Below are 21,425 nucleotides of genomic sequence, written 5' to 3'. Positions count from 1 at the left end.
CAACTCCTCAAGAAGTAGCGTACAAATGGCCTTTGAAGGCAGGAATGTAGGTCAACATAATGTAGCAGCTCTAACAACTGGTGCTTGTACCTACATTTTTAAACATTGTTCACAACTGAGTTCAGAAAAGCTCTTTCAAGAAAGTTCTGCTTGAGAGAGCATGTCTGTACTGTTGAGACTCCAAGTATCCAAATGGTGGTCCGTGGTTCAGATCCAGACCTAAATGGAGTCTTTTTAGCTTCAGATCAAATTTTAATGACAAACTTTGAACCTGTTTATGTCCTCCCACATTAGCTGCGACCCAGTACAGAAACTGAAACTTCTTACCCATCCACACTGCTGCCATGTGCGAGTTCGTTTTCCACCACTTTGAGAGCAGCCTCCAGTGACGTACTGGTTTGCTCCAGTCTCTTCTGGGCCAGAACCTCCAGACCTGCTACACCAGACAGCGATCCCCCCGATTTCCTTGACTGACCTGACGAGGCCGAGTTAGGGGAGTAGGAGCTCAGCGTCATGGAGGATGGAGCAGGAAAACAGACGCTTTGGATTATCTGGAGATTTGTTCCTGAGAAAACAAGAAGTTCTACTGTCACATCCAAAATACCCAAGCTGTAAAGATGCAACAGAAGTGTGACAGTTACCTCCTGTTGAAATGGGCGATGCGTTGGACGGAGAGAGCCTTGATGCAGTGGCTTTCTGCGGACTCTCCGGCTTGGACCCAACTGTCTGTAAAGGCGTACTGGGCTTAGGGCTCTGCATGCCTGTCTGGATGTGAAAGCTGCCGCTCAGTTTTGGAGAGACAGTGTGTATCTGCACACTGGTCAAATTTGGAATGGCTGTTTGCGCGGTAACCCGTGCCGTCGGATCAATTGTTTGAGGGCTCATTAGACTGCCATTGGGGTTTTGTTTTAGAGGAGTGGAAGGTTTTGAGGATACAGGAGGTTTTGAACCTTTGCCCACAGAGCCAACTCTAAGGAAAGCATTCCCCGGTGTCTCTGCCTCTCCTTTATTTACACCTCTGACTTCAACATGTGAGTGTGGACTGGTAACCAGCAGGCGGTTTTCCTCTTGGTTGGGAGTAGTAGCCTCTTCTGGTGTGGAAGCACCTTTGTCTTTGGGTTTGTGCCGTCTTTTTACAGTATCAGACTCTTTCAGGTTGAACTCTAGAGGCTCCAAGCTGTTTTGGGTCTGAACTGGACCATCTGTTGGTGACCTAGTGTCGGTGTCTGCCTGGGTAACAATGGCTATCCTGGGTCGTTGTTTGATAGTAAGGTTGCCTTCTTCGGCGAAAGGTAGATGGTTCCCGGAATTGGTCTTTGGTGACACAGAAGAACTAGATAGTTTTTCACTTTTTCTTGCTTTCAGTTTCTCTTCAGTTGTTTCCTCTGTACTTCCACCTCTGTGTCTGTCAGTATCTCCTTCTGTCCTCTCACTTCCTACCCTCCTTAAGCCTCCCAAACCCAGAGCAGGGACAGGTTTGGAATGCTGTAGAATAATATGTGATGATAATCCATAAGAGATTGGTGAGGAAACTGTGCTGGGAACAGGTGAAATGTGAACATAGGTCGGTGGTATGTCTATCCTCCTCGATGGGCTGCTGCAACTGCTGCTGCCTTCTAGCTTGGCAGCAATGCTCCTCACACTGCCTGCACTGTCTGTCTCTACCCCGGCCTTCAACTCTGGCTCTACTGCCTTGCTGCCTGAGTCGCTGTGCTGTCTTGTGGGACTGCCACTGACTGAGCTCATCCTCTTGGGTGGCGGGGGAGGTGGACCTTTGTGTCGAGAGCGCACAGCGAAGGAGTGGCTGCGGTTGACTTGACGTGGGGGTCCTGAGGCACGTCCCGGCCTGCGAGACAGCGTGGCGTAGGGAGGCATGGTTATGGAAGAAGCGGAGGAAGAGGGAAGAGGGAGGTCATCGTCTTCGTCGGGCTCTCCGTCGGACAGAGCGTAGCGAGTCAAACTTTGGCTGCGCTTATTTTGTGACCCTCTCTGAATGTCGTCCCCTTGGACCTGGGTGGGTGGGGGTCTAAGCACAGGGATGGCTCCAGGCAGGGGTTTAGAAAGCACTCGTGGAGGGCCGTTGACAGCTGCTGCCTGAGCCTGTAAGTGATTGAAGTACTTCTTTGTGGGAGAGGGTTGTGGGGATGGCGATGATGGAGAAGAGGGGGGCTGGTGGTGGGGGTGGTACTGAGGTTGATAGAGGCGGTTGGGGGACTGCAGGTGTTTGGACTTGGGCGGAACTGCGGGGCAAGCAAAGCGGGGCATCTTGCTTGGGGTTAGCGGAGGTGTTACGGTGGAGAAAGGGTGTTTCTCTGAGGCTCCGGACCAACTCTGATGGTCCCACATCTCAGCAGACATCTGCTTACTTCTACCTCCAGGGCTGCTTTGGCTGTTCTTGGCCTCCTCCACTCCCCCAGTACCCAGTTTCTCCTCAGGCCGACTAGACGTTCTGCTAGAACACGGTGTCGTTTGGTGATCGTGGGAATTTCCCGAATTTGAATTTCCCGACCTCCCTGAGCCCCGCGAACGCCTGCTTATGCTTTCTTGACTGACAGACATGGCAGCTATAACAGCAGAAGGGGGAACTCCTCTCATGCCGAAAGCCTCTGACACCGATCCCCCCACCTTGCCCATCATAGCGCTCTGCAGCTCTGCACTCAGCTCACAGTCCTGAAAGGAGAGGAGAGCCCTGGGGGTGCGAGGGGAAGGGCAGCAGTTTTCAGATGGAGCATCAGAGTGTCCATGAGAGTGGACGATGTGCGTTGGTGTGTGTTCAATAGCCACCAGCTCTAGCGCAGCCGGTGGCTTTCTCCTGAGAGTTCCCTCTCCCGTCCTGTCAACCTGATTACAAGAGCGCTGCAGGCCACAGAGTCGTTTCACAGCCAACATTAGCTTCTTCTGATGACCTGAGGTGGAGAGAGGCATTCTTTAGCCCTGATGATTCATCTTATGCTGAGCTTAACTCAAAGGAGGATTTTTTTCAGTCATGGCAAAGGTCCATAAATGAAAGAAATCAGATTCATTTTCTCACCCAGTTTGGTGATTCCTATTTCTTGTAGGTCCTCCCAGGTGATGTCCTTAACGATTGCAATGGAGTCGTAGCCATTGTCACACAATCTCTTTTGGTACTGAGGCAGACCAATCACGCTTAGCCACTCCCCCAAGTCCGACTACATCAACAAACACACAGAGGGAGCAGCAGAAAGAGAGGAATAGACTTTCAATTTATTACACTGACTTGTAAAGAAAATACAGCGTCTTTTTAAGAGCGGTGAAGAATTTGTGTGGTTTTAAATATATATATATATATATTTCTCACGGGAATGTAATCTGGCAGCCACTCGGGGATGCTCAGCTTGCTGATCTCTGATGAGATCTTCTTCCTGTGGCCTGGCTTGGTCACGCCGATAGCAGTGAGATCCTGAGGTCAAATTTTGAAAAAAAAAAGTACACGGATGTTACAGCGAAAATAATCCGTACCTGGTAAGTTACAGGCATTTTACTCATTTGTTGACGTTCATTTACTGTTTTTTTCTTCTCGTCAATTGCAATGGAATAAAAATGGATTACATGATATGAAGTAGGGATTTAAGTAAAGCGAATAAGAACATATACAGCAGAAATTAATGAATTATAGAATTTGTAAGTAGCAATGGTCTTGCAATGAGTCTTATAACATGTGGCTCATGTACTCTGTTGTTAGCCTCCACCCTAAACGGGTTGCTAAGCTAGCCACGTCAACATTTCCATCACTTTTTGCACTTATCCTGTTTCATTTTAATTCCAGCACCTCACCAGGGACCTTACGAATCAAATTTATTTTCCAAAGCAGTAACTACTGTTAGAAAAAAGTTGACAGTAACATATGAACACTGAAACGTTAGCCCACCTCAGGAGTCATCCTGCTGATGGTAGGTACATCGTATCCCGCTCTGATGAAGTTGGAAGTGTACTGCTCCAACTGGAACTCACACAACCACTGGTAGATGGCTTCAGAGTCCTAATGGCGCACAAGAGCAATTTTTCTGGTGCTTTTTTTTTTTTTTTTTAAAAGAAAGACATAGTAAAAGGAGTCAAATGTTGAAAAAAAAAACCTCACCTTGCCCTCCAGAAGCTGTTCTGGTCTGATGAAGCCTTTCTGAGGAGTGCTGTTGGCCTGTCGGCGAGAACCACCTACAAAACACACATCATCAATCCTGAGGGATGACAAATATTACCAGGTTCAACTGAAGAGACTAAAAAAAGACAGAGGGGAAAAAAATCCATCATAACAAAAGATTCAAATTTGCTTAGTGTTTTGTATGCATTGCTGCTAAAGACAAGAAGCGGTCAGCTTAAGTTGATTTAAGCAACGCTGCTGAGTGTTGTTGGGTCTTTCCAGGTGTGTAAAGGCTTCTTATCTGATCTAAGGAAACTCCTGACCCGTCTTTCACACATTCCCAGAAATATCCGAGGAATGCACCCTTTCCGGGAAATTTCTTCACTTTTAGCTCTTGTTGTGGCTTGAGGTCAACCCGTTCAGGTTTAATCATTCCACCGTTTTTTTCTGTTTTTAGTTAGTCAGCCCACCTGCCAGTATCCACGTTTATAGTTTGGACTAACCACACAGCAATATTCCCAACATATGTAGTCCCAGTCAGCAAAGTAGAATATGTGTTCAGATGACGCCCATTTGTCAGATTAAAAGTGCCTTTTGAAATGACATATTGTTTAATTAGGCCCATGTTTTTTTTCATTGGTCTGGTGTGATTTTTTAACTTTATATGTCATATTTTATTTACATCTAAGTGAAAAGTTGTCATAATTAGCAGAAATAAAGTCTTCAAAATATCCATCTGTGTGTAATTAATCTACATGAGTTTCTACACGAGTTTCATGTAGAGATGACGTTCCTGAAATAAATGATCCTTCCAACATTACGGTGCATTCTTCATTCATAAAAGACTGCGGTCTGGATCCACTAACACTGAGCTTAGCTCAATATTTGCACTTGCCTGCTTTTTTTTGCACCGTCTGATTCCCAAAGCAAATAGCACCAATACACACGCTTGTCAAGTTCTGCAGGTGCAACCAATTAGCAACCTTCTTCTGCAGCTATTTTTACTTCCCAGAGAAATGAAAATCAGATTAAATACATGCCACTATCTATGCTGTGTTCTTGTTACCAGCATAACTGAATGTCTTCAGAAGTCACCTAATCAACAGAGAGAGTTCACCTGTGCATGAGCAAACCTTTGCATAAATCCAACTGTTTTTGTATGAGGCGTGTCAGCGAACATCAGTGAACAAGCAGCACCATGACGACCAGGGAAAAGAGCAGGCAGGCTCAGAGATGTAGTTGGCTAGAAGTTTAAAGCAGAGTTAGGGCATGAAACAACACCCTAAGCTTTGAACGTCTTCACAAAGTGTTGTTCAAAAAAACAGAAATAGTATGACATAACTGAAAACAGAATAAGCAAGGAGATAATTAATCAGAGAAGCAGCTAAAATGACCTAAGAGTGATGGCTAATGCTTTTTGGGTGGTTTTCTTTACTTTGGTATGGGCGTCAGGGCCCCTGACCACACAGGGCGGTAAACAGCACCTACAGAACATATAATTGGCCTTTAGATTGAGTCAAAATGTCCTCCTCAGTTTTAACTCTCTACAAAAACTAACTAAAACTGAGTTTTTGTAAGCAAGAAAGAGAAAGACAAAACCATCACGTTTGCTCTATGCCACACTGTATTTTTTTCCCCCTTGTTTTTATGTCTAATTGTCCTCTAGGACCATCTAACACCAGTTATTTCTTTTGCTGCTCATGCACAACCTGAGTTGAAAGGAATAACGAAATCAGAGACCACGTTAAATCCAAATCTGACTTCTTACCCTTGAGGAGAACAGGAAGCTGCAACAACCCTGCCGTCTGGCTCTTCATCCTTGCTTCTGCTGCACAGCCATCTCTGTAAACTCACAGCGTTGCTCGATTCCCGCCCTCACTTTTACCCTCCTTCTCCTTCATCAGACGGATATGTTATGCTCCCTCTGCTTTTACCTCCTGTCTCTTATCTCCGATCCCTCCCTCCTGCTCCTCATCTCCCTGCTCCCTCACTTCACCCTCCTGGCTTCTCAGCCATCGGTTGACAGAAATCCTCCCCGGCTTCAAAGTGAAACACCTGAACGTTTTGCAAAGAGGCTTGACTCCAACCCCATCGAACTCTGGTTCATTTTTTTCCCCCCAATCTTCCTGCAGAGGGTTATGTAAGGCTGAGAGAATAAGACGGTTTTGTAGGTTTTAGACGTGGGCTGAGGTAAGACTTTATTCCCTCTGTTTCATTTCCTTTCCGACTGACAGTAATAACAGCTGACCGCGCTCCTGTGTATTGTGGTCACATTCCTGAGGTAGAAGAAAAACCAAGAGATCCTGGAGGTGTAGCTATCATATTATCTTCAGATTTGACAGCATTGACCATCACATTTGCCTTACATCGTGGTCCAAGTACTCTTTTCAGTTAAGTTTACCTAGCTTTTGTTCTTGAATTGTTGCGATTGAGACGAGGAGGAATGTTTTTATTGGAGATTTCAAAAGTAAAGTAGTTTTCTAAAAACAGCATGTTACAGTGAAAATAATTAAAAGTTTTATGCAGAAAAATTGTTTTTCTAAAAGTAATAAACAAACCAAAGGCCTTGAATGCATCACAACATGCCCACAAAAACCTGGTAATGTTTATGTCATATTTTTTATATTTATTTGAAAAGGTCAGAGGAATTCTTCTGTGCAATTTGCCAGTGGAAAACAAACATGGATTAGTGATTGCAGTCATTTTGCAATAAGAAAAGAATAAGCTGATCAAAAAATACTGTAAGAAGTTTATGGGCAGAGTTTATGTCACGTTAGGTATTTTTCTTTTTGCTCAGTTTTTCGTGTACGGAAACGAATGTCCTGATCTTGTAACTGACCCACGAAGCAGACATGTCCATTGTTTTCAAAACAACTGAACTCAAGTTGGCAATGACCTCTTTTGTTTAAGAAAAGGAGTTTATTTGTACCTCCATCCAGGACAGATTTTTTTTTATCTGACATGAGGATTAAACTGTTAGAGACTCCAACAATTCAGCTTATGCTTTCAGAATAAAACGAAACCGTTGGAGGAAATGACAAATGTTCAAGAAGTTAGTAAAAAAGAGTTGTTAAGGGTTAATTTCGCCTCATAAAATGAAAGAAAACAATTTTTCAGATTCAAAGTCTAAATCCGTAACTAAAACTGGGATGAGGAAGACAACTGTGCGACTCACCATTGCTTTGGTCAGCTGCTGTACTGTGGACCTGTTCTCCAGTTTCACCTGCAGAGGGAGCCACCTGCACACACAAAGATGTCACTGAGCGTCTTGGTCACTTTGGTTTTCTTGCTTTTAAATGCTGTGCAGCAGAAGACAGACAGAAAGGTTTCCGCCTCACCTTGCCAGCGTCGGCGTGGTGGCGGATGTGAGTCCCGTTCTGCTTGCGGCCGCTCTCCGAGCTCTGGCCGCTGCCGGCGCTGCGGCTGCTGCCCACACTGCCTGTGCTGCCAACGCTGTTCCTGTCGCCTGACGAAAGACGATGCAACAACGCAAAAATGACCTAAGTGTAAAGGAAAAGCTGCGGGAGTAGGGGAATGTGAGCACTGACGAACTGAGCGGGGATTTCTTATAAATTATTTTCACATGTCAAGTCCAGCTGGCAAGAAAATGCTCGGGATGAAAGCTGAAAAATCAAAAGTGGTGATAAAGTTTTTCTTCTTGAAAGGTCTGTGTTGCACAGACATCATCTCCAGTTTGTGCTGCTTCGGCTGTAGTCGTTTTCTCGACATCTCTCAACATGTCTGTCTCAAAAGATTCAAAATGATCAAACCAGACACATGTTCATTTACCTGTCCTGATGGTTAAACATAGGATGGAGTTATTCCGAGTGTTTACCCAGGGTGGACTGTTGATACAACCTACAACTGAAATGATTTTTTTTTTTTCTAAAACAGGAACTGTACAGTGTATGGGAGATTTCCTCTAATGTACAGTTACTACAAATTTTACATATAGGCTCTTACATTTGCATATAAATTCATCTAGATATTCACATAAGAGACACTGAAGGTTCTAGGATGTATTTCAACTTGGCAAGAGACCATGACTGCAGCTGGTTGTGACTCTTTGGTAGAATATAGGATTTCTTTAACAGCGTTCACTTTAAATTATTCAGAAAAGTATGAAGATCCAAAGGGAGTCATGAAATCTGAAGAAGTATTACAGACTGTATGAGTTGCGAGACGTTTTTTCATTTTTAAACACCTATAGATCCCAAGGTCATGAGGTTAAACAATTATATGTAAGTCCAAGTTATTCAGGTGTTCCAAAGTCTGGAAGGCGACAACCCATCTAAGATGTTTAGGAATAATCCAGAAACCGAAAGCCTGCAATGAGCTGCAAACTTTTCAAACACAGGTGTGGCTGTCCACATTATCATGGTATCCGTAAAATAAGCCCCTGCTCCAAAATCAGCACCTTAAACTTGACTGAATTTTTCAGTGACCCAGCTGGACAGCTGCAGAATGAACTGTTTGGTCCTGATGAACAAGAAGCGCAAATGGAGGAGTCAAGGTGAAGCTCTTAAACTTGGTTTTATTAATCCCAGAATCCAGATTATTTTTTAAGTATTAGTTAATCAGCAATGAATCAACAAATGACCAGGCAGACAACTCAGACACAGCACCTGCTGTGCTGACCCCTTACCATTACGTTCTCCTGCAAGACAATTCTGGCCGTGGTTAGAGGATTACTGGGACAGACGGGAGGGAGCCAAGGATTTTACGGGATGGTTAGTGTAAGGCTAGGACGTTGGGGTTGAAAGTGGTACACACAGAAGTAAGCTGGTACAGAAGTCTGGTTAAATGGTGGGACTGGTGGATGTCTGAAGGCTCACAACAGGTTAGGAGGTTGGGTAGTTTGAGGCGTTAGATGGTTGACAGGTGATTTGGGGGTCACACACTCTTACCAGTGGGAGAGCTCCTTAGGACCCAAATGTCCTGAGGGGGGGTTGCTGGGGCAGAGAACTGACTGGCCGGTGAAGCACCTAACAAACACACACACTTTAGACACACGCTACGTGCACTCCCTGCATCTTGCAGGGGTGGAGCTGGACCTATGGAGTTGCCACTGGTCACCAGAGGAGGGCTGAGTTAGGGAGGGGAGTGGGACTGGAGACCGGCGGACAGAGACATGAAACACAGCTTTCTGTCATAAAAGCAAGAAAAAGTTTTAAAATAAAGACGGTTTGGATGTCTTTTGCAGCTCTGGTATCATTTTAAAGGGTGACAGTGGATCAGTGGGTACTGGGTAGAGTAGTCATCTTGCAGCTGGAGAGTCGTAGGTTCAAGTCCAGCTTCTTCTCATCACATGTTGATGTATTTCTGGGCAAGGCACTTACCTCCAAGTTGCCTACTGGTCTGCGTGTGTATCGGTGTGTGTGTGTGTGTGTGTGCGTGTGTGTGTGTGTGTGTGTGTGTGTGTGAAAGGGTGAATGCGGGTTTTGTGTTTCTGGATTTGTTTTGTGTTTCTGTCATTGGTGTTAAATTTGTGACATCTTTGTTTTGCACTGGTGTACTGAGCCACCATGTATCAGTTTTATTTTCTAGAAGTGTCCCATTTTAATTAATTGTGGACATAAATTGTTGCAAAAATTGTAAATTTTTGTGCGACTTTAAATTGATCATATATCATTTTCTGAAGATTCCTATAACAAACATTTTTACACACATTGTGGCCTAAGTTTATATAAAGTAAACCAAAAAGTATTTGCTCCAAAATGCCCAGAACTTGAAAAGGACAAAATGAAGAGGCATCTCTTCATCTGGCTTGTTTTTATTTTTGTTTCTTTTTGTTGTCCTGGTTATGCCTGCTTTTGCCTCTATAGTAATCAGGTATAATCTACTCATAATCAACTCAAAAGTAGTCTTTAAATATATGATTTACTTTGTGTAGTGAGAGAAACCTGACCTGGATGGACCTTACAGTTCCATACTAGTAAGTCAGGACATATTTGAACATTTCTTTGTTCCAGTATTTTAAAAAGTTTCATTTGACGATTGTGGAATGCAGCTCATAAAACCTCAAATTAATTTTCACTGCGGACTGCAACATTACATCAGACCAATAAAAATTGATTTGTTGTGTTAGGAAGATGTAATGACCTTCCCTAGGAAAAATTCAGCCACTAAACCTCTGAGCTTTCCCATGCGAGAAACAGACCCCCCGTGGTCTTACTTAAGGAGACACTGAGATCTCCCACAAGTAAGTCTCAATAGTTAATTGCTAAAGAAGCTGGTTGTCATCAGAGGTCTGCATGTAAACACGATAATGGAAAGTTGTGTGTAAGGAAACAGTGTGATGCAAAAAAGGTGCACAAGTTTTGAGAGGTCTAGGAGGCAAAGTGAACTGAAGGGTTAGGAGAATCTTTCAGTGTGCAGACTGCAGCTGGAGTCAGAGCGTTAAAAGCCACCAACCTCTCATGTATCCAGGACATGGAAATCAGTTACTTAACCAGTAATTAATGTAAAAGGAGCACCAACAGTATAAACTGTATATATACAGTAATGCAGGGTTTCCCACAGAAGACTTGCTAAGCCTGGTGGTATGAGTGCCAGGGCAGTCATCGTGCAGCCCACCATGTTTTTGACTTAAAAATGTGTTAGTTGACAGGAAATTTGAAAATATTACTAGATGATTATGTGTTAATGGAATATATTATTAGAAATACCTAAACACCAACTGTAAAGTCTTAAAAAAGGCAAACAAAAAACTGTTTCAGGCATTTTGTCCTAATTAAAGTGTCCAAAATTTGTTGGTCCTTTATTTGTGACTTATCACTTTATTTGCTGAAGTTGTTAGCATGTAGACCAGTAAAGATCATCAATGGTTACAGAAACCGGTATATAAAAAAACCCTACAACAAATAAACAAACAATTCTTAGCCTGGTGGGGGCACAAGTCAAGCCTGGTGGCCCGCCAGGCTTATAAAACTCTGGGGGAAACCCTGATATTGAGTATATACAGTATACGGATGTGCTTTTCAACATGCTGACATGTCTGTAATAAAAAACCCTTTTTGTTTATTGGTCTGATATAAAATACTGTATTTTAAGTTTGAAAGCTTGAAATATCTTATGTGTATAATAAAACTTTATATTGCGTTTCATTATTTTAACTGAAGGAATTTTTAGAAAACAAAGAAAAACCATAAAAGCAAAAAAACCTGCTGACCATTCCTGATAAAAAACAATACATCTGAATCCAACAGAATGAAAGGATTTACTCAATATGCTGAGAAACTATATGCAATTTTTGTATATGTAACTAAATTAAAAAATATGTCACTAAAGGTTATTGTTAACCGTTAACCTTTAGTGGCCTTATAGTTTACCTCAAACCCCTATTTTGTTATTTCTCTTGGTCACCAGGTGTTTGTATTTTATGCTATCATTTTGTATCTGTTTATTTTTTATGGCAGCCAGGTGTTATCAAATATAGATACATTATTACCAAAAAAGCACATTGCACCACACTTAATTTGGTCTACACTAAAGGCAAACATGTAATTCTACATATCTATTAATTTCAAGTGGGTAGATTGCTACATTATATATGGCAGTGTAACAGCAGCAAACGCAACAAACTGACCCCTTATTGTGGTCTATTGATTATTCTCCCTCATTCGGAGGCCTTGTCGATATGTGTGTGTACCTGCAGGATCATAGCCGAGGATGTATGAGTCGTCAGTCTGAGGGGCGGGGCCTGAGGGAGGAGGTCTGGATGCAGGATGCGGTCTCTGGGATGGCATTGAGCCTTGGCGGGAGAGAGCGCCCCCTAGGGACAGGGGAGACACGTGCAGGTTGAGGGGTCGGGTCTGAACGAAATGCGTGCATGGGGGAAAAGGTTTGGAGCTCGAACATTGCCTCATGTATATGCAACAGCATAAATCAGGACAAATCCTCTCTGGGGTTACATAACAAGCCGCTGAATAGGAATGTAAGATCACAGTTGCAGAGAAAGAGACGGAGCTCGCTGACTCTTTTTGTGCTGATCCCGCCAACATCACAGGGCTCACACACTCAGCTGAGTTTGCTCTAAATGCAAAGTGCCTGTAAGACTTTTTCTGAGTCGAACTTTCATGTCTTCCCCCCCTCACGCGTGAGCGATGTATGCACAGCGACTGCACACACAATCTCCAAGCAGAGACTGCGGGGGTGGGAGAGCTTTAGCACTGAGCTGACACTTTGCTGTCTGGGAAGCAGTAATCCTACCAATGTGTGTCTGTGTGAGTCGGATCGCTTCGGCTTGTGCATATGCAACTGTGCGTCTGCGCCTGTTGCGGTCGCTCGACCTCTCAACTTATGAATGTCGGTGGCTTCACAGCAGCCACCAGAGTTGTACTGACATTAAATTACACAAGTGAACTCTGGTTATTAATTAGGTTACTTCTTAGATTTTAAAGGGAGTCGAATGCAAATTGAGGCGATTTTATTGATTAATCAAAGTTTTTGTTTATGAAGTGTTAATTTTTGGGAAATCTGTATTTTATTTTTCACCAATGCAACTATGGGGTTTCCATAGTTGAGAGTGACATCTGTCCACTGAGGGTCTACCATGCTGTTTTTCAAACGTATTTATATGGTTCTTGGTAGTCAGACCAAGAACCAGAAGGTATGACTGAAATGAAAGCAAGTTTTTGAAAATATTTTCTGTCAGTTAGAATTTTTTTTTTTAAGAAAAGAAAAAGGGGGGAAAATCTGTAACACTTTATTTGACAGGATGTTCATAAGACTGACATGACACTGTCATAAATATGACATAAGTTTTCATGAATGTTTACGACTGTTGTCATGAAGTGTCATTTGGTAAATAATGACACTTTTAATGCAAGTTTTAATGAAACTTTGGATTAAAAGTGTCATTATTTACCGAATGACACTTCATGACAATAGTCGTAAACATTCATGAAAACTTCATCTTCACGACAGCTGTTATGTTAAAAAGTTCATGTATGAATACTTAATGGGATTACATCTACAAAACCTTTATTCATGTACACACTACATGCTTGTCTACCTGCTCTCCTGCTGAGGACCTCCACCACCGAAGGTGGGAAGAAGCCCACCCTGTCGGTCCCCCGCTGGCTGTCATGGATGTGGCCTTTCCAGCGGCCGTCTGAGTGCTGCTCCAGGACCTGGCGGCAACAAATGACAGCACGCTTCGGTTAGAAGACAAGTCTGTCTCTGAGAACAGCCATTAGTCGCACAACAGCTCACAAAGAAATTACAGAAGAACGAGCCAAAGTATCCCGTCTTGATTGATTCAAGCGTCAGAAGAATCCAATTCGCTGCCAGCACTCCATCAGCTCGAATTAACATCTGACTCTTCCACTAAAACACTTAAGGCGATAATAAGAGAAAGCCAGTCAGCTGCAAAATCGCAATCTATTCATCAAGAGTGCCAACAACATACCTGGAAGGAACAAAAACAAACCTACATGGCAGTCGGCGGCTGCAGTCGAGTTCAAACACGACCGGGGGAGTAGAACGATATGTAGAACGAGAACGAGATAAACACACATATGCATGAGTTGACAGTGTGTGAGTGTCTTTGTATATAGGTGGGGGCCCGGTAGGAGGTGTTGGGGGGGGGGGAAACAAGCTGGTAATTAGACATGTTTGAGCCCATCTCTCTGCTGTGGTCTCCTGTTCAAAGTTGACTTAATTATCCCAAAACATCCCACACAAATCCCAAAAACACAACTGTTCTAACACGGGCCTTCACCCCCCGATTACAAGAGCACAGAGCAGAGCAGTAGGAGAAAAGCTACACCATGTCTAGAATGTCCAGGGTTAGAAAGGAAAGTTCATAGATAACTCACCGTTACTATTTAAAATGCTGCTTTTGTAAATTTTGGACTCTGATTTGTCAGGCGCTAGTTTCTCCTGACTACAGACGAGGCTGGAGGTTCTGGCAGAGACACAAACACTTTTGTGTGACAATTTGAGTTCTTTTGTGTTTTTCTTGTACACTTAAGAACAATTAAACCAATTTCATGACTTTCCTATCCTATTTATTACATTGTCATCCATTCTTTTCCGTAATGTTGGATCTCAACTTCTGGACCAGATCCTGACTGATTTTTTTCAGTCAGAGTTGATTTAAGTTTGTTAGTTTGTTTCTCCAGCTGCTTTTTAAAAAAGCTAACTTCACGTCTTTTTTTTTAAAGAAAAGGCAGAGATAAACAAATATATTTTTTGTGTGTTTTTGTGGATATTTTGCTAACTTGATTTACATATGGACTGTGACGTACTTCGCCGAGAGGTCCAGCCAAACCTTTTGCCTCTCTTTTGCTTCTCTATGTACAATTTTCCAGATCTCTCACTGACACATAGATTGAATCAAAACACTTCCCTATAAGAACAAGTCAGGACTTGTGATACCACTCACTCTTGTTTGTTTTCTCAAGAAAAATGATTTCACAAAGAATCATAACGAGCGTTTATGAAAGAAACTAACATCTTTGTACTTCCTGCAAAATTTCACTGTTTTTTTTGTTTACTTGGACATAAGTGATTTATGTGCTGCTGCTCTTGTCTTCAACTTTATGTTGATGCTGACAAAGCTCTGCACTTATGGTAACATTATTCTGCAGGAACATTCTTGAGGAAAATATGCCCTTGGCTCCTCCTGAAACGTCATAGTTCCTGATTATTCAAAAAAAAAAAAAAAGTTCATTCAGCTGCAACATTAGTAACAGGTATGGTTTTAGAAAAAGCCATGATACCTGCATGCTTTTCTTTGGAGGTAACCATTGCCCTTTTCAAGAAAATAAAAACTCTTTGAAATGGATTAATATGTATCTGATCACAAGGCACAATAATGAAAAAACAATTTTAAAAAAAATATTGAAGCCTAAACGTTTTTATCACTGTCGAAACTTCTAGCCATGACTTTCTGCTACCACTTGCATGTAGGTAGTTTGAGCTGTGACGAACCTAAAGTCTAATAGTGAGGGATGAGGAAGCTAAAAAGTCAACAGAATTATTTTTAAATTCAACTTTGGCCCCACCCTGGTGGTCATAAAAACACAGCAAGTATCCCAAATATGATGTAATGACATGCTATGGCTTTAACCCGGCGTGGGAAAGCAAATTGCTGCAAGGAGACGGCTATGCAGGGACCATTTTCACAACAGAAAGACACGCAAAAAAAGTTACCATAATAAGGTCTCCAGCACGCAGGTTGAGCGCAGTGGGGTCGTGGAGGTTCCAGTAGTCCTTCACCGCTCGGACTTGGAGAGAACTGGACGCTTCTGCAAGGACCAGAACTACAGTGATTCCCCCTGCGCAACATCTCAGGAGGTTGACCTTGCAAAAACAAACCTCTAAGCAGCTGCTTGATGTCTCTGCTGGCTGTGGAAGTGGTGAACTGGTTGACGATATCCAAAGCTGTCTGATTGTACGTGTTGCGCAGGTTCACGTTGATCCCTGCCTGCGCACAAACAAAGTCAGACCCACTTTATTCTCCCGAGCAACAAACGGTCTACCTCTTCAAATCACAAAGTTAGGTGGACAGAGACTTCTAACAGTCATTACATCGAGCAGCAGCCGCACTACTTCCGTCTTGCCGTAGAGGGCGGCCTCGTGCAGAGCGGTCCCCGCTTTGGTGGCTCTGTTGATGTCAATGCCGGCTTTAAGCAGCAACCTGGGAAACGAAATCAGAAATGGTCACCGTGAGACTGCAGGCAAACATCATTCATTCGACTGCTGCAAGCGTTTACAGCATCGTATTCAAGTACAAATGTAGGTATCCTGGTGGTAGTGATGCAGAAGGAGGACGAGGCAGGTTTTAAAGTTTTGCTAAAGGATTTTATGTTAGACTGCAGGATACCGTATTGTGCCATGGTGTTTGAAAAACATAACATACCCTGTCCACTGTAACTGGGAAAACAAATTGTTTCAAATGCTCTGAATTATTTGCGGTACCATCAGCTTTGCTTAATCTATCTGTGGCTCATAAAGACTTAACAGCATTCTTAACTCTGTTGGCCAGGAGGCTGATTTTGTTATATAAGTCTTCAGTTCCACCTTCTCGTACGGACTAGATTAAGGAAGTGATCCAGCAAGTGAAAATAGAGATCAGACTGACCTTAATTAGAAAATAATCTGGAACCTCTTTTTATCATATATTAACTGCATGTCTTGTTCTGTTGACTGAGCTTGTCTGGCGGATGCATCACCTTGCTTAAAGCCCTTGAATTGTCTTTACAGATACATACATACTGTTGCGCCTGTGGAAAAGATACATGAGTTTTTCTTCACAAGCCTCTCAAAACTGTGGCCATCCCTTTTTTTCTTATGCATGTTTTTCTACGACACTTGTTGCTTCCACAACAATCACCTAATTGTCACTGAGCCCTGATTAGGAATTTATATCTGTCCTCAACTAAGAGAGTTCTCAATCTATGTGCTGGATGGTTTTCTGTTTTCATTCCCAGCTACTGAACTTTCCTTTCCAGGAGAGTCAGAGTGGAGATGGTGTTGCAAAAACATTTGCTTATGTAGGAAGGATGAGAGCCATCAGCAGACTGTCTAACAGACAGGGTGGGGTTACTTGGCAAACTGAATACATATTCTACATATTTACACACAAACAAGCATATGTTTAAAAAAGAAAGTGTAAAGTCAGCTGAGAAAAACAGAACATGAGGGTATGCAGCTTTAGATTTGGTATGAGGTGACATCAGACTGCCATGAACAAATAGCAGAAGATTTACAATGAGCCAAATCTTTATTTACTGTTAAACTCGTTCATGTTTTTGCAAGCAGTCAATTCATTTCAGGGTAACAGAGGGGGGCTGAAAAAGCTTCCCAAATCCCTCGACTCCCTCCTAAACTTAAATCCTATTCTACCCCACCTGTACCTCCTATCAACCACCTCGGTCACCAGTCCACCTGTTGAGCCGAGGGCTCCCATGAGGCGACCCCCCATCAGAAATAAGAGGACACCCCAAGCCGCACGCCAACCAGAATCTGGAGTGGCCCAAGACTGAACTCTGTGATCCACTGTCTGCGGCACCCCAAGACCCATTGACCCTAAGCACAAACCTAGAGTTGGTATTTGCTCCCAAAAAACCAAGGAAAACCATAATCTTGTTTCTCATAGTTAGTGGAGGCAATTGTAAACAACAAAACAGACTCCTGGGCTGTATATTGTGTAAGGCTGGCACCCTGCTTTCAAAAACAGAATGCTTAGTCAATGCAGAAACAGTGAATTGATAGAGAATGCAGGAAAAAAAAAAAAGTTAATCAGTCACTGCTTACGCACTTCAAGGTTGAAGGACTGCACTTTACAGTTGGCTTTTCATAGAGTCTAGATAAAAATAGTCATAACTCAAGGAGATGTTCACTCCCCACAGTGTGCCATGCAGTAACAAGATTTGAAGGATCCTAAATCAAACTGCATGCAGTCCAATACTCTGAACGTTAACTGCAATTAATGTCAGAAATCACTGATTTACAATGTACATTAGATCTGGGGAAGAATCTAAAACAGATGAGGGCATCATCCACTACACAAGCAAACACCCCTAACCCTCATTGCACAAACATTCTTACTGATTTACAAGGTACAATAAAAAACAACTCTGTCATTCCGGCAAATGCTTGCTCAATCTTGTCGTATTGCAAAAATTAATAAACTGGTGTGTATTTTCAGTAAACCGGGTCATTCCAGTCCTAAGTGCTTCAGTTGAAGGAACCTGATTTTTTTTTCTTGTTGCTTGAAGACATTTTGCCTCTTATCCAAAAAAAATGAATGAGACACAAACTGACATGTTTAATGTTATGGTCACGAAAGTGCAAGTAAAAACATACTGAACATGTAAGGCTTGTTGAAAGAGGCTTTTTTGACAAACAGACTAAAATAAAGTGAACTAAACAGGGTTGGTGTGAATGCACCCTGAACCCTAAAGTTGCCTTTTCCCTCCTTTCAAGCCTGGCAGGGTCCATATATTTATGACCCAAACAGAAACATAAAGCGGAGAACATCCCTGAATTATGGGCCACACAATGGTGCACGCATATTGGTTCACTGGGTGGGTTGGTTTAAATTGACCACTTTAAATTGAAGGGTGTACCCTGCCTCTTGCCTAAAGACCACCAAGAGAAAGACTCTGCTAAGGACAGAGCTGCTACAGAAAATGTGCTTTTCTCACTTGATGACGTCTTTGTGTCCGTTCCTGGCTGCCAGGTGGAGGGGAGTGGTGGAGGGGGAATCCAGACTGTCGTTCCCTCGCTCTCCTTCTAAGAGCGCTGACACCATGTTACTGCTGAGCAACAGCTGAGCCACCTAAACAGAAATCAGTCTGAAGATGACGTTCTTACCGGCAGATTTAGGAAAGGAATTATAACATAAGCAATGCATAAATGATGTACATATATGAAAAACCATGCGTCCCCGTGTACATCACTGTAAATGACAACTTATATAGAAAGAGATTAACTTGCACATTGGGGCTTATCCACTGCCCAGTAGCTGTCACAAGACGTATGTATGTGGTAAAAACAGCCCAAAGCCCTCTTTTCTTTCACAGCTTAACTGCAAACTTAGACTAGTTGAGAGAGCATTAAACAGGCATAAAAAGCGTGTCTAATTTTGACTTTTAGTGCAAGCAAAACATCTCACAGGCTGGTTTATCTGGCGGATGTGGCAGAGAAACAGTAAATTATGCCCCAAAGTGGAACTTTCTGAACATTACAATGTACAAAAGAGCCACTAAGGCCCTTTCACTCAAACAGGCTTAGCTGACCATAGTCACTTCATTCTAACCTCTGGCTCATGTTAGACATAAGGCGCCCTCATTCATACATAAGGAGAAAAGAGTGTTTTCACAAGCAGATAACTGGATTAAGAGTCTAAATCTCTTCAGACGAGGTCAAGAAGCGTGACGATGCAAAGGGCTGGGTTGGGAACCAACTTGATGTCAATCTGTGACGCTATCACCAAGTGCAGTGATGTGTTTTAATCCAACGACCAAAGTGGTCGCCAGAGACAGATAAGGAAAACGACACAAATACTCCGGTACCTTGAGTCGGCCAAACTCGCAGGCCAAATCCAGAGGAGTCTTCTTCGCCTTGTTCTTGAGGCAGGGATTAGATTGGTGCTGCAGCAGCATCTCAGACTGAGGGCGAAAGGGAGAGAGCGCAACACCCTGTGAGCAGTACAGCACCTCATGTAAAATACACACTCACACACCAGTCGTCCTCTACATGCTTCGCCTTCCACCAAGAGGGGAGGAACACATGATAGCTGCTGTGTGGATCCTGAGATGGATTGTCAGCTTTGTGCTGCTCTGCTAACGAGGTCGTACCTCAAAGGGGGTCGAGTTACAGGTGGACGAGTGTTTGCACATATGGTCCGAGTTACCTCTTTGAACCTTTCTGGTATAATCACCTGGCTTCATTGGACTATTCCTCATGAGAACCAACATCTGGTCCTAATAAAGGTGGAATGTTATTTTTAGGTAAGGGACAAGTATTAGAGCTAATATGTGAATGAAGTTTTTGATGCTTCCTGGTACTGCACTGTAGGTCTATTAATTTTAGCTGAATGGAAAGCAGATAATTATTTTATTTGGTTTGAAAGGTCTTGTTGGGATGTGATCCCAAGGTGCCACGCAAAAGAAATGTAAAAAGCTGAAAAATTAAAGACGGATTAAAAAAAATAGATAATATCAAAATTTGACCTAATAAAGATGCAAAAATCTACAGAGCATTACAAGTAAATTAAAAATACGAATAATCAGAATGTAGGATATTAGACAGAAATGGAGATAAAAGATACAAAAATTTAGAAGAATAAGATTAAAAATGATTATGAAAAATATTTTGGGAATAGAAAACCTAAAAGTATTACCTAAAGTTATACGAAGGGTCTGTAATCACATTTGTCATATTTGGTGTTTTGTCTGGAAAGGTGCATCATATCCAGGTTGGTGGCCAAGGAAGGCCTTATAGTTTAGAAACTAGAATAACTCAACAGGAAATAGACAGATATGTTGAGTGTTCATAAAAGTGAAAAAATTATGAAAAAAAGTACAATGAAAAAAAACCAAGAATCCAAAATTGAAGGAAAGTTGACAGCTTTGGCATAGAGATAATAAGAAGTCAATACAATAAGGGTTAGGAATATGAAATCATGCGTCTGTGTGTGTGTGTTGTAGGAGGAAAACATATGTCACTGAAAGAAAGAAATGTGTGTAGTCATTGTGTGCAACAATGGAGTTACTAGTATTGTTGTTGAACAATACCAGCCAAAGACACAATGGGTTTAAGTTTCAGCGAAATGGGATGACTGGTAATGCCTTGAACCAGTGTGTGTGTGTGTGTGTGTGTGTTTGCGTGCGTATGTGTGTGTGTGTCTTTTGAACTCACCACCTCGTAGTGTCCGTACTGCGCAGAGAGATGTAAGGGTATCTGCCCGTCATGGGAAGGAGAGTTGACTGAAGCCGCTCCTCTCAGCAGCAGTAAAACAGAGTCGGGCTTTCCCTGCCACGCTGCATAGTGGAGCGGACGCATGCCTGTGGACGACAGCGGCGAATATCATTTTAAAAAATTGCTTTTATCCACAAAATTTAAAAATTCTCATTTGGAAAGTGGAATAAATGAAGGTATTTTATGTCTTAAGCACCATTTTATTGTTTAGATGAATCCACTTCTGCTTTAAAAAGCAATAACACGTAGAAATCATTCTTACACTTTACAGCAAGAAGTACACAGTAATATGCAATCTCTGAGGTAGAACACGTTACTCTGTATTCTTCTCTTTTTGCATCAACTTCCACTGAAGTGGAAATGAGTTTTATCAAGGTCACACAGAGGAACCCATACAAATGACAAGTATCTGGCTTCTTGATCGTCTGGACGATCCTTTTTCTCTTTAGATTCAGAGGAAACGGCGTCCGTTTCTTCGCAAGTGTAATACGAATTCTGATCACAGTGCATGGCTGCAGCTTCGAAGATGTTGGAACTGCAATAAATGCCTGATCATTCTGTTCATGCCATAAATAGAGGATTTGAACATCAAAATTTACAAATCAAGCAGTCTTTGGAATGGAGTCTCAACCTGTAATCACCCATAACTCTTTGTTGTAAGGCCTCACTTTTGATCGCAGACGGGCTTCCATGTATTGAATATCAATTACATTCAGCATGCCCAACACTGCAGGCGCTGGAAGTTAAATTCAACATTTCACAGAGTTCTTCAGGAATATATAGCTGACCTGAGAGGCGACACGCTCGTTCTCATGAGCCTTACATGCTTCAGGGCTGCAGCTCTAAATCCCACTGTATCGCTTCTTCTTGGAAGTGAGAGAATACTTAC

At 42.5% G+C, this 21,425-nt stretch overlaps 1 protein-coding gene across 6 annotated transcripts in view; it reads right to left on the bottom strand.

Moving 5' to 3' along the window:
• Positions 1-21,425, bottom strand: part of caskin2 (CASK interacting protein 2) — a 53,938-nt gene that overhangs the window by 1,864 nt on the left and 30,649 nt on the right. For 4 of the 6 annotated variants that reach the window (XM_015050827.1, XM_015050828.1, XM_015050832.1 and 1 more), the window contains 17 exons: positions 20,477-20,622; positions 19,129-19,224; positions 18,259-18,392; positions 15,638-15,746; positions 15,425-15,533; positions 15,260-15,354; positions 13,116-13,233; positions 11,751-11,873; positions 9,007-9,084; positions 7,438-7,565; positions 7,275-7,338; positions 4,100-4,173; positions 3,890-4,000; positions 3,320-3,421; positions 3,032-3,170; positions 642-2,906; positions 328-565 (listed from right to left, as the gene is read on the bottom strand). In XM_015050827.1, coding sequence (XP_014906313.1) covers positions 328-565; positions 642-2,906; positions 3,032-3,170; positions 3,320-3,421; positions 3,890-4,000; positions 4,100-4,173; positions 7,275-7,338; positions 7,438-7,565; positions 9,007-9,084; positions 11,751-11,873; positions 13,116-13,233; positions 15,260-15,354; positions 15,425-15,533; positions 15,638-15,746; positions 18,259-18,392; positions 19,129-19,224; positions 20,477-20,622 — 4,129 coding nt within the window. The remainder of the gene's footprint in view (positions 1-327; positions 566-641; positions 2,907-3,031; positions 3,171-3,319; positions 3,422-3,889; positions 4,001-4,099; positions 4,174-7,274; positions 7,339-7,437; positions 7,566-9,006; positions 9,085-11,750; positions 11,874-13,115; positions 13,234-15,259; positions 15,355-15,424; positions 15,534-15,637; positions 15,747-18,258; positions 18,393-19,128; positions 19,225-20,476; positions 20,623-21,425) is intronic. The other 2 variants (XM_015050829.1, XM_015050831.1) reach the window with 2 other exon arrangements.

Source organism: Poecilia latipinna, unplaced genomic scaffold (genome assembly GCF_001443285.1).
Source record: "Poecilia latipinna isolate Pla-1442-1.1 unplaced genomic scaffold, P_latipinna-1.0 Scaffold1012, whole genome shotgun sequence".
Lineage (NCBI taxonomy): Eukaryota > Metazoa > Chordata > Actinopteri > Cyprinodontiformes > Poeciliidae > Poecilia > Poecilia latipinna.
This window is presented reverse-complemented; position numbering and strand designations above follow the sequence as displayed.